General features: G+C 37.6%; 1 protein-coding gene across 1 annotated transcript in view; it reads left to right on the top strand.

The window, feature by feature from the left end:
• CNTN3 (contactin 3) overlaps window positions 1-13,954 on the top strand; it is a 330,613-nt gene that overhangs the window by 165,363 nt on the left and 151,296 nt on the right. Inside the window, exon 5 of the mRNA XM_032290493.1 lies at window positions 4,889-4,984. Within this exon, the coding sequence (XP_032146384.1) occupies window positions 4,889-4,984 (96 nt within the window). The remainder of the gene's footprint in view (window positions 1-4,888; window positions 4,985-13,954) is intronic.

Genomic DNA, 13,954 nt, shown 5'->3' with positions numbered 1-13,954 from the left:
TGATTATTTCAGCTCATTGGCTATCATTAGTGTACTTTATGTGTGGTGCAAGACAATTATTCTTCTTCCATTGTGGCTTAGGGAAGCCAAAAGATTGGACACCCTGACTTATAGCACCTGATTCTGTAGACATAGGGGTGAAAACCATAACTGAATTGCAGTCTTGATTTTGATTGCTTTTCTGGGTATGTTCATTGAGTTTTTTCTTAGCTTTTGCATGGCGGTGCACAACTTTCTTTTATTGGCAGTGACCTGATTCTTTCAAAGGCAGTCTTGTCATTTACACTGTTCAGGTAATGATATAATTTGGTAACTACCAATCACTAAGCATTTCAACATTAAACATTAAAGACATTTAAGGTAGTATTATGGAAGAATTTTTAAAAATTTTTCATAAATGGAATCATATAGTAAGTAACCTTTCAGAATTAGCATGTTTCTGTCAGCATAATTTCTTGAAGATCATCAAAGGGGGGTGTATCTAGTGTTCATTGCTTTGAGTTGCAGGGCAGCATTCCATGGTATGAAATGTGCATTTAGCCATTCACATATTAAAGAAACTTGGGTTGTTTCCAGTTTAGGGCTGTTATACATAAAGCTCTGTTAACTTTTATGTACAGGTTTTTGTGTGAACAAGTGTTTTCATTTCTCTAGGATGAATGTCCAGGAGTGTAATTGCTGGTCATATCTTAGTTATGTGTGGTTAGTTTTACAAGAAGCTACAAAAATTTTCCATAGTGGCTTTGACATTTTACATTTAAGAAGACAATGTCTGAATAATCCAGTCTCCTTACATACTCCCCAAGATTTGTTGCTGTCACCGTTTTGTTTTTTGTTTTTAGCTATTTTGGTAGGTACAAAGTGATATCTCATTGTAGTTTTAATTTGCATTTCCCTGATGTCTAATGATGTTGAACATCTTTTCATGTCCTTATTTTCCATCTGTTTTTCCTCTTCAGTGAACTGTTTGTTCGTGTGTCTTCTTCCCATTTTCTAATGGAATAGTGTGTTTTTTACTATTGAGTTTGGGGTGGTCTTACTTATTCTAGATATACTTCCTTTAGTGGATAAGTGTTTTTCAAGTATGTCCTCCCAGTCTGTAGCTCTTCTTTTCATCTTCTTCACTTGAGCTTTCACAGAGCAGAAGTTTTAAATGTCGATGCAGTCTAGTTTATCAGTCTTTCCTTTGAAAGATCATTCAATTGGTGTCAAGTCTAAAAACTCTTTGCCTAGCCTTAGATCCCAAAGATGGTTTCCAGTATTTTTTAAATAAAAGTTTTATAGTTTTATGTTTTACAATTAGGTTTGTGGTCTATTTTGAGTTGATTTTTAAACTGAGTAAAGCCTAGGTTGATTTTTTTCCTCTTTTTCCATTGAATTGCATTTTTCAAAAAGCAGCTGAGCCCATTTTTGTGAGATTAGTTCTGGGTTCCCTGTTTTGCTATATGAATCTATGTGTCTCTCCCTCTGTGACTATCATACAGTCTTGATGACTGTAGGTATTTTATAAGCCTCAATATTAGGTAGAGTGAGTCTTCCTGCTTTGTTTTTAGTCTAGATTGTTTTAGACATTCTAAGGACTGTGCCTTTACATATAAATTTTAGAATAAGTTTGTCTTTATCTACAAAAAAAGAAGAACAAACCGAAAACCATGCTGATATTTTGATCAGAATTATATTAAATTTATACACTCATGTTACTTAATGACAGGGATATGTTGCGAGAAATGCATCGTTAGGTGATTTCATCAAACATCATAGTATGTACACTAGCACCACAAACACAGGAGTAATGTATTTCACTACTGCTCGTGATGGCTATGATGTCACTGTTGTATATATGATTTGGCCTTATATGTGGTTCAGCATTGACCAAAATGTCGTTCTGCAACATATGACAGCGTATTCATTTGGGGACCGCGGCAATTATGTTGAATCTAACGATCCATGCATCTTGTATGTATCTCCATTTATTTAGGTCTTTGCTTTAATGTTTACCTTTTCATTAGCAACTTCTAATTTTCAGGATACAGATCTTTTGCATGTTTTGTTATGTGTATACCTCGAGTATTTTCTTTGGAACAATTATAAGTAGATTTGAGTTTTAAATTTGATTTTTGCATGTTTATTGTTAGTATGTAGAAATTGTATACTGTGACCTGCTTAACTCCCTTGTATTTCTGATGCTGGGGGGAGAGGACTTGTCCTTCCACCATTAACTATGTTAGCTGTAGTTACTTGTAGGTGTCCTTTATCATTTAAAGTCCAAAATTTGACCATACGTAGCTTGACTTACATTTGGGCGACACATATAATCTTCCACTACATATCTTAATAGTCTGAAGCTTTTTAGAAAGTGACACTACTCTTTTCTCATGGCTCCTAGTGTTGCAACAAAAGGACAAAAGTTTCGGTATACCTTGACTGTAACATTTATGTTCTTATGCACCTATGTTGCTCCATCTGCCTCAAAAAAGCGCCCGCCCTGGCTCCCTGACTGCTACTACTGCTCTCCGTCTACTTGGCCAGGTTCTGCTTGTTAAAGCCTTGGTCAAACCTGTAGATTAACTATTTAGTCCTGTGTCCTTAACACCTTTTCAGCAAAGTGCCACTTAAAATGTGCCATTACAATTAAGTTATTTTTCTTTGCTTCCGCATTCTATGTCCATGAACTGGCCGTATTAGATATCCAGAACAATATACTTTGCACTCGTGCACTGCAGAAAGATATCAATGCATGTATCCAGACCAATGGGCAGATCTGTGCCAGGCTATATTTGTGCTTAGGCAAAAGAGATTTTACCTTTGGAGGAGACACTACTGGTTTCTGTAGAACTATTCTATACTTTTTTACACATTCTAGCTAAAATGAGTGATAGAAAACTTATATAGTGTGAAATTATGTGGCAGAAGTTAAGGAATTGGACAGGAAGGCAGCAATGATGATACACACTTGATCGTTAAAAAATAATATTTGGAAACTCCACGGATAAAGTACATTCTAATATGATGTGCTGCTCCATTTAGCCATTGGGAAACATTTGGATGGTCCAGTTTTGCAGTTCCAACTCAGTTACATTCCAAGAGCCTTAATGTTTTGAGAATGTTGCATTTTAGTTTCATATTTAAAGTGATACAATGCTAAGTTATTTTATCATTTCTGTTGGTTAGCCTGTCATTAAAATAAGTCCATCAACTGTTTTTCCTCTTTTCTGGGCACATATAAGAGAGTTTTGCTGAATCGCTTTATTCCGTATTTATAACCTAGTAATATAATAGCATTTTTCAGTAACAATAACATAAAACACACAGGCCCTTTTATTTCTCTCTGATATACTGCTTTATGGTACTTAGAATATTCATAAATATCTACAGGTTCAGGTTTGATCAATTTCAAGATAATGATTTTGCTTTTTATATCTTTCAAAGAAAAGTTGAAAATCTCCAAGTTGTATTCTAAAATACATATACTGCTTCACTCTGTATAGTCACCAGTTAGGCAATTTATATCAGCCCTTAGGAGCTATGAAGTGAATATATTCTTTCAGAAATTGACAGTACAATTGTTCTGATACAGAAAGTGACACCATAGAGTATATTAACTGTGTAATTCACAAGCATTTTTTTAATAAGTCAGAGTTTAGAGAAACAGATCTTTCTTCTTCTTTCCCTATAGACTAAAGCACTTTTTAAAATGAAGTCAGTAGGATTTTCTCTGTCTTGTAATTTGAGTTGGAAAGAGTGAATCCGTATTTGCTGTACTGGATTGTAATAGGAAGAAATTAAATGTTTTTTAAAAATAACCACTGGTAATCAAAATAGTATTTGCCCTTGATTGCTATTTTTTTAACTTTTTAAAACACTTGAAAAATTCTTTGGGTAATTATAAAAATAATTTATTTTTTGCAGCTATAAATAGGAGAGAATATGCAGATTTAATTTACTGTTATCCTTTGAATTCTATGTTCTTGGTAATTTCCGGTGATAATATATCTTCTGCAGAGCCCTTCAGAATCTTGGAAAAATAGGACTTGTACTCAGAAACTGAATATTTTGAAATGCTTTTGTAAATAACAATAATTATAGGTAGAATAAAAGCTATTTTGGCTATTTATGATAGAATATTTTAGAAGGGAAATTCGCGAATAGTTGGTCATTATTACAAGGTGAAGTTAAAAGTATTCATGATATGGCAAATCACTGGCGAATGTGAAAGTCATATTTATGTATATTTTTGATTTAGGATATTTCATTTCCTTTTTTGAATTAAATTGTATGGTTAGTTCCTTCTCATATACGCTCTTTCTTTTGGATAGTTCATGCTGTTTTTCACACTATTTCAGCAACATGGGATTAGTGGGTATATATTTATATTGTATTGCTGAATTTCTAGAAACCTTAATAAAGAAATCGGAATCCAGCTTTTCCACCTGAAAGCAAATGTTCTTCTCTCTAGGTTCTTGAAAAAAGATTTTTAAAATTGTTTTCCTTGCAGGAAGAGAAAAACAAATACTGTATGTTGTCACTTATAAGTGGAAGATAAATATTAGGTACTTATGACCATAAAGATGACAACAATGGACCCTGGGGACAACTAGAGTGGGGGCGAAGGGAGAGGGGCAAGGGTTAGAAAACTAGCTATTGGGTTCTGTACTCACTACCTGGGTGATGAGATCAACCATACCCCAAACCTCAGCATCACACAATTTAACCTCTACATACACCTCCTGAATCTAAAATAAAATGTGAAATTCTAAATAAATAAAAATAAATTTTAAAGAAAAAAAGCAAGAAATAAAATTGTTTTCTAAGAGAAAGGAAGGTCTTAGTGTAAAATTGTCATTTAATTGGCCTTTCTGAAATTCATTTTGTTTTGTTTTCAAATCAGATCTTGACAATTTTAAAACCAAAATGAGGAGTACAGTTTCCGTGCGTGAAGGCCAAGGAGTTGTGCTGCTCTGCGGTCCCCCACCACACTCTGGAGGTAAGTCACACTCTGTTTCTGCTTTTCATATTTATTAAGGTTCAGCGCAAGGCCTGCAGCGCGTGTACTGTTATTGCGTCTGTAAATTACCCTGAGAAACTTGATAACCTGGGCATTCAATTCTGTCAGCTTTGTTGGAATATGAGGAACTCTACAAAAAATAGTCCATTCAGAGAATTTTCTAAACAATTGACTCATTGACTCATTCCGACAAGGAGGGCTTTAAAGACGAGAGAGATCACATTCGCTTCAGTTACCTAAGGGTGCTAAACAATGCTTTATCCTCACACCATTATTACTTGCTTTTTACTTTTATGCCATGTCAAGTTGGAGTCTTTGCTGTTTGTCTGTCTGTCTGTCTCTCTCTCTCTCTCACACACGCACACAGGCACAAGCTTATTAGTATGTGCCATTAAGCCTCTTTATATTTGTATTATATGTACATATATTATATATATATATGCACACATAGAAATGATATGTGTGTATATTCACATCATTTTCATTGGGGCATTGAAATTGCAAATTTTATGCTATATTGATATAAATTAAAATATTACTAGAAATTCAGAAGCTTACCAAGATAGTGACCTAGAGTGAAAATGAACTTCAGCACATATGAACATAATTTAATTAGCTCCCCAGTGTGAGCCTGGGGTGCTGGTTTGATTTTCCTGTCATGCTCACTATTGCAAACTTGGTCACTTGCAGGAACAAAGAGGGCATTATTAATGAATAAATCACTGTTCTCAGAGAAACAAAAGCATTTTGTTATTGAAAGGATGAAAATTACTGGGAGATAAACAAGTTAGAGTGGATCTTTCTGACCAGAAGCGAAACTGAGAAGTTTACTTCTCATTATGGTAAAACTTATTCAGAGGAAAACATGCTGGACTTTATTTGTTCTGTGACATACAAACTACACTCCTTTCTATCCAGTGAGTTGTCAATTTTGATCACAAACCCTCAACCCAATAAAACAGATATCTCCCATCTTGAGGGTCTGGCCACTTGAAATTCTTGAACCATCTGGAGACTGCAGACTTGGGGCTTGATTAACAGATAGGATTGTCATCACGTTGTCTGCTGTGGGTTTAAATTGTATTCTCCAATTTATTTCAAGGGTGTACATAATTGCTGGAGTCTTGACATTTCAGAGGAACTTTAACTTTGAAGGGAAGCATAGAGCCTCTTGATTGCAAACAAAGTAACAGCCAGTTTCGTCAATCTGGCTTGATGAAAATTGGGAATTTGCTGGCTCAAGTAACTGGGATGATCAAATGGCTTCTAGTAGCACTGCAGAGTTTACAAAGAGATATGCCACCCAGAAGGATGTGCTGCCTCGCCATGGGGTGTGGGGTCAGTGGATAGCCTCCAGCTCTGACTCCTTCATCATCTGCCCCAGCTGCCCACAGTCATACCCCTCCTGAGGAAGCCCACGTCTAGTGACTGAGCAAGACTGGGATATGAAGGGTCAACCATTTCTGACCAACACTGGGCAATTCTGATTTAATCCAGAGTTTCCTGTCAGGATGACCATGCCTTTGTTGAACCACATCATAGTTTGGTTTCTTTCTCTTCCCGGTTGAATTCTAGTTCCTTCCTTCATGGTTTTTGATCATTGATTTTAAAAGCTTTTATTCTAAACTCTATTTAGGCATCTGCTCCCGGAAAACCCAATCTGTTGGATTTAGAGATTGAATTAATTCCATAAACAATCCATTTTTCTCTGTGTTTCTTGACTCCTCTTCTCTCCATAATGCCTCCATTCTCATGTAGATTCCTTGTGGGGGCAAAGGTGGCTTCTGGCAGCTCTAAGCTCTGTGATCCTTAATGCTAAATATCCTAATGAAGCAGACACCCTGTTTCTCTATGGCTCCTGATTCTTCTAGGATCAGCCTTATTTATGGGAGCCCTGCAGTTGAGGACTTTAGACAGTTCCACCTACTGACAAACACTGGAATGAGAAAGAAGCAGTTTTCAACACAAGTGTAATTATTATGAGAAAAAAGAGAGTTGTATTAGATAGAAATAAATAATTGCTAAAACTACATCTAGGAAGGAAATATCAAAATAAATTTATATTTTCTGAAATTAACATAAAATAATAGCTAGTTAGTCTTGGTTGTGACCAGTTTTGTAGGTGATGTGATCAGTTTTGTAGGTATTGACCCAATTTAAGATTCCAACTGAGTGATTTTCTTTAAGTGTCATTATGATTAGATACATTCACTGATTGGAAGGGAGGAACTTTTTGGCTGGCTAAGTATGCACACAGTGAACATGTCTTAGTAAGCTGTTGGATGAAACATGTCCCAAAAGGTGAATCTATTTAAATGTCATAAATTTGGAGAACTGTTAGCCCATTACACCTATCTTAAATAATGACATCCTGATTTTTCTCTGCCTTTGGTGACTTCAAGTAGTCCTTTCATTTTTAAAACACTGGGTTGGGATGACAATGGAAATCAAATAGGATTGTAGGTGAAGTGGGAGAAATTTTCCCAGCTATCAGACAGTAACCCATAAGAACCCAGAGCATGCATAAGGAGAGCAAATAACAGTGACCAAAAACATACTTCCCTCAGTTCCAGATTGTGCAGATTTAGATGCTAAAAAAATGTGATTCTCATTTATCTAAGTGTCTGTAATGCTTAGATAGTCACAATTCACATCCACTGTCTGACACATTGGCTTATGACCTCCTTGAGGACAGTCCTACGTTGGTGTTTGCACCCAAGAGCCTAGTACAAGGCTGGTTTGTAACAAGCAGTAAATATTGGTTGAAGAAATGAACACATTCATATAAGAAATACATGAATATGTTTTTAAGTTTGGCCAGTTATACATGCTTTTTGAGAGTTCATTGGAAACTTTGTGGAGATATAAGCATTTGACAACGAAAATGCCCTGGGTGCCAGCCAGACAGGCATGGGCATTGACAGATCAGAGTAAACTGTGTCCACAGCAGCTGGTATCAGCCCTGCCTCATCACCTTTTTGACTTATGGCCTTTAAGTCAGTAGAGGGTGTAAGCCAGGTCAGAGAGGAGCTGAAGCTGTCACTCCAGGGTATATGAGTACAAGTGATGAAGGATTGATCAGAGAGCTCATGGCCTGCACTGTGGTCCATTCCGTTTTCTTCCCACAAAGTCCCACAGTCCTTGCAGGACATGTGCTTGCCCTTCTCTGTCTCCTCTACTCTGTATTACCTTTATTCACTTCATGTTTTTTAATTTCTTCTTGGTTCCTTCTCTGTGATTAGAAATGTTTAAATTTGTTATTCTTCCGATTGATTACTGAAGGCACAATCATATTTTATTTATCTGTTGTATTCCCTTTTGTATCATCCTAACAGAGTAAGCAAAGAAAATCAGTAATAATAATAATAGTAACCATTATCATCATCATCATGCTGGGCACAGTGGCTCATGCCTGTAATCCTAGCACTTTGGGAGGCTGAGGCAGCAGATGGCTTGAGCTCAGGAGTTCAAGACCAGCCTGGGAAACATGATAAAACCCCGTATGTATGGAGGTTGGAGTGAGCCAGGATCACACCACTGCACTCCAGCCTGGGTGACAGAACGAGACCCTGTCTCGACAAAATAAAATAAATAATCATAATAGTATTATCCTCTGTTTATTGAATGTTGCTTAGATGCCAAGCAGTGTTCTAGTCCTTTGTGGAAATTACCTGCTAGTGAGACTCTTTTTGGGTAAAAGTATGGTGAGGAACAAGGTGATTGACAATGTAAGGTGGAATCTGGAAGCTGAGTCCTGGAGATGTGAAGAGTGTGGGCCCTTAGCCTGCCAATGCCTAGTGCCTTGAGTCCAGACTTCCTGCTTGGAAATGACACATGAGGGATGAGGCCAGAAACGAAGTCCCTCCAGCTTTTATTTAGGGTTACACTTTGGGTTTGCAAAGTGTGCAGAAGAGGAGAAAGCCAACCTAAAATCACAGAGCTATGAAGAAGTAAAACTAGAACCTGGATGCTCTGCCTCTTGACCAGGGCTCTTTCTAGTATGGCATGCTCTAAACCAGCACCCTGTTGCCATTCTCCAAATGAGAAGGCACAGAGTCCTCAGCAAAAGTGGCACTGTCCTAAGCCAAGAGCTTCTGACATTTCAAAATTGGAGGCAGCAGAGTTTATGGTTTTAATTTTCAATCCTGTTGTTTAACACATCAGCACTGCTTCAAATCGCATTAGCAGAAATGTCCCCAGAGTTAATTAAGTGCCCAGCTCAGGCATGCTCTGGCCCATGCTTCTAAGACTTTAATTGCATATCTGTCACCTGGGGACTTGACAAAATACAGATTCTGGTTGAGTCAATCTGGGGTAGGGTCTGGAGGCTGGATTTTAGCTTTCCCTTGAAATTGATGCTGCTTATTCTTTGGTCACTCTAGGTTCCAAAGCCCTAACCAGTCTCTTCCATTAAGTGAGGTCTCTATGACTAGGGACTTATGTTACCTCCTTCTCCCCTGTCAGATTTCCTTCTTCCCTAGCTCGTTTCTCAGCCTAGACACTAGAATCCATTTGGCACTTCAGAACCAAAATTTTACCTCCCCACTGAGGATGTCAACTTTTTCTCCATTCAAGCTTACAATGTCTTACTCAAGATGCTCTTCGACCCGATTTCTTCTCCTGATTGTGGCCTTCTATGTCTCCAACTGATTTGTATGTTTTTATTGTTTCATAAAACTTTTGCTCTTCTTTTCTAAGTCCTTGGGCTGAGGGGATACTGCTGCTCTTTTAGCAAAGGTCCCAGATTCCCAGGTATAAAGGAGATCATACTTTCTACCCATGACTTCTCACTTCCCAAGTGTAATGTGAAATACAGCCTCTAACATGGGCTTGGTTAAGATCTAACAATCCGTAGAAAACCTTGCCACAAACAGACTTTTCTGGTTTTCACATTAAATTGTGTGACACTGGGTGCCCTGCAATAGATGTGGACGGGATTCTCCATCAGCTTGCTGTTTTAGTTTCTGTGAAAGCTGAGGATGTTTCAAATATCTCAATAAAATCATGCTTTTACCGTCTTAATCACAATGAGATGAAAATATCAAGACACAAAGAAACATTGGTTACAGCATGTCATGCATCCTTTAATCGTTGACAGATGTGATGTGTCCCCAAACAACTTTGTTTTACCCAACTTCTTTTTGCCTTTTCCTTGCAAGGGACACTTAGGACTCCAAGGGGTCCTGTACTAGAAAGGTTGCAGATTTGAGACTAACCTCAAAGGTTTTTTGTTTGGTTTTATTTTTTTTCTGTAGCCGTCCACATATTCTCTAAGAACTATTGGAAAACTGTTTATTAATGGGCAGCAGTTACTGTTTTTACCTTTTTTGTATTTGCTAGGTTGTAGTTCTTTTTCTGTTTTTGACTCATATCAAAATTGTGTTAAAATCTCTTCTTTTAGAGCAGTAAGTTTGTAACTTTCTTTTGTTTATTTGGGATGAAACTCAGATGTTCTCCTTAACTAGATTAGGAAGATAGATATGGAAAAGGCCTAAATAAAGATCCCAAAGTGTGGAAACTGCCTATATTTTTCATATTTCCTTAATTCATCTATGTAGATAATTTACAGGAAAGTGTCAGCAACTTGGGGCAGCTTTGCATAAGAGCATTTGCCATCTGTCTGATACTATGAGAATGAAAAATTCTTTTATGGTGGGAGACAGTGAGGAGCTTTCCTAGGAATCCCTGTAACCTCGCAGCAACAGACTGCTGTCACCCGAGAGGGTTCTTTCCTCCCCATCATTCTGTGTGATTTTCTGCCACTTCCTTGTCATCGGTTTCTCTGCAGAGCAATCCAGCACCTCTATGAAGCAAGAACAATTAACCTTCCAAAATTTGTTAGAAAACCAGGAAATCAAAAGCCAGAAATAAAGGCTGAACATGCATCACCTGTAGCATAATTATTAATCCAGTTACCAGCTGCATGAAAACCTGGGAGCTCATGTAATTACCATGTGGTTGCTGATATCACCACACAATTATTAGACATTCAAATACATGAGAAAAATTACCCTGTTATCAGTAAGGTCATAAGATTAGTTCATGGGTACCTTATGATAAATACTAACTACTCAGGAATTCATAGATTAATCAAGTTATTACATATATGCATGTTAATAAAGAGATGAGTTTTATTCAACAGTAGCTGATAAAAATTTACTGTGAGTAGAAAACAGGCTTGAGTCTGTCCCAGTGTTTAATCAGCAAATGACTTTGGTCTCTGATTTAGCTTTCCATATCACTGCTATGCACAGATCCTTCAAATGGAAGTCTTGTACACTGCCATTCACTTATTATAACGACATAGCCCTTGGGATAGAAAAAAGAGAATGTGAGATGCCAAACAGCAGGTAATAGAGGCTGAAGTGACATTATGCTAAAAATTGCCTTGTAAACCCTGATGTGACAAAGGTGAGAACTGTTAGCAACATACCAGATGGTGTGGGATTTACAACTTCTGTATCAACATCTTTATTTTTTTTTTCTTTACCCAAGATGAATAGACTGAAGACCAGAAGTCAGCTTAGGTAGCTTAGCTGGGAGAACATAAAGAAAAGGCACTAAATAGACATTTTCATCTCTAGGATGTCCAATTGCTAGAGACTTCATTAAAGCAGTGAGACACATGACTTGTCCAGTTGCTAGAGACTTCTTCAAGGCAATGAGATACATGGACTAGTGTTTCTGGATGTGATTATGTCTCAAAACAACAACTGCCCCAAACAATTTAAACTTTAAGTATCATACAGCTTCCTTTTAGGCACACAGTTTTCCTTGAACTACGCTTTGCTACTGTTCTGCATGTAATGTAGTTAAACTTTAAAACAGGCTAGGTGTGGTGACTCATGCCTGTAATCCTAACACCCTGGAAGACTGAGGAGTGTGGATTGTCTGAACTCAGGAGTTCAAGACGAGCCTGGGCAACATGGAGAAACCCCCTCTACTAAAATAAAATTAAAAAAAAATTTCCCGGGCATGGTGGCCCAGGCACCTGCAGTCCTAGCTAGTTGGGAGGCTGAGGCAGGAGAATCGCTTGAACCCAGGAGGCGGAGGTGTCAGTGAGCTGAGATCGTGCCACTACACTTTAGCCTGAGTGACAGAGTGAGACTCTAAAAAAAAAAAAAAAAGATTAAAAAAATTTTAAATAAACTTTAAAATATTAGCATTTTTCAAAATCTTGAAGTCACGAATATGTGTGTAGGTAGTGTCAAAATAAAAATATAGATATGAATCTCTAAATTTAATGTTTTACTTGGGAAGAAAGAATATGCTTTCTGCACTGGACATGGTGGCTCACGTCGGTAATCTCAACATTTTGGGAAGCCGAGGTGGGAGGATCCCTTGAGTCCAGGAATTTGAGACCAAGCTGGGAAACATAGCAATACTTTGTCTCTTAAGGGGGAAAGAAAAGAATTGAAAATATGCTTTCTGGCTCCCGTCACATTTGCATTAGAGGTCACTGTGTAGACTGCTTCTCTAGTAACCCAGTGGTTTCTACCTTCCCTAAAGGAGCAGGTGCAAAAGTTGCATTACAGCAGCAGTTATGTCACCACAAACTGCAAGATCAAGACTAAGAAGCAGATGATTGATAGGTTATTGAGAAATTGGCATCTGTGCGATAGAATATTACTGCTTATTTATTGCTTCTGTCCTAGGGATAGGTTAACATGTCATGGCAATCAGATAATCCATCTGTAGACTGATGAATCTCAAGATTGTAAACTATTTTTGAATATGTCAATAGTGATGTGACTATTGACATTTTCAGGAGTCCAGAATAGTAACAGATTCACAGAAGCAGTGAGACAAGTATGGTCTTGATTTGATTGACACGTAAACCTTAGCTACTTTTATATGGATAACTGTAAAATATTTTTGTCCCTAAAGGAAATATTTGTTGTACTGGATAGACCATTTTGTAGTTGAAAATGGAGATGAAAATCATGAGTTTCTCCAAAGTGCCTGAATGTGGAAACTGTGAATTTAAAATATTAGTTGAGTCTGTCTTCCAACCTTCCTTTTTTCTTTCTTTCTAAATCTGTTCATCCAGGCATCATTCCATCCATCCATCTATTGTATTCATTTATTGATTTACTCAAGTATCCATCAAATAACTACTTATTTGTGGAAGACATGATGTGTCTTATAATAATGTTTTACTATAATAAATGTTTCTTCACTTGAATAAGATTGATATTAAATAAGAGAAAAAGCATATTGTTCATGAAGTTGATGGAAATATATCCAAGCCAACAGAAATATATCCAAGTTGAATACTGCCTGAACCACTTCCCAAGAGAAAAGCACTGAGTTCAGTTTGCAGGAAATAGGAAGATAGATAGCAGTTCTCTCCTCAGGGACATATGACCCCACAGGGATGAAAATGATGAGTTTACTAGTGACTAGTTAACCCTAAAATGACAATAATAGGTGACATTATTATTGGCCAGACACGGGGCTTATTGCTCCTAATAGAACTCCAAGGAAGAGAGTATCACTCTCATTCTACATTGACAAGCCAAGGCTCAGAGCAGTTAGGTGATTTGTCCAAAGCCATGCCATGATAGATTTGGGCACCTAGGTCTCTTTCTTTCCCTTCCTCCCTCCCTTCCTTCCTTCCTTCCTTCTTTTGACAGAATGTTGCTCTGTTGCCCATGCTGGAGTGCAGTGACACGATCGTTGTTCACTGCAATCTCCACCCCCCAGGTTCGAGTGATTCTTATGCCTCAGTCTCCCAGCTGGGACTACAAGCACACACCACCATACACAGCTAATTTTTGTATTTTTAGTCGAAATGGGGTTGGCAGGCTGGTCTTGGAACTCCTGACCTCAAGTGATCTGCCCACTTTGGCCTCCCAAAATGCTGGGATTACAGACATGAGCCACCATGACCACTGCAGAAAGCATATTCTTTCTTCCCAAGTAAATCATCAAATTTAGAGATTCACA

The sequence above is a fragment of the Sapajus apella genome, unplaced genomic scaffold (genome assembly GCF_009761245.1).
Source record: "Sapajus apella isolate SASKATOON/1434 unplaced genomic scaffold, GSC_monkey_1.0 scaffold23, whole genome shotgun sequence".
Taxonomy (NCBI): domain Eukaryota; kingdom Metazoa; phylum Chordata; class Mammalia; order Primates; family Cebidae; genus Sapajus; species Sapajus apella.
This window is presented reverse-complemented; position numbering and strand designations above follow the sequence as displayed.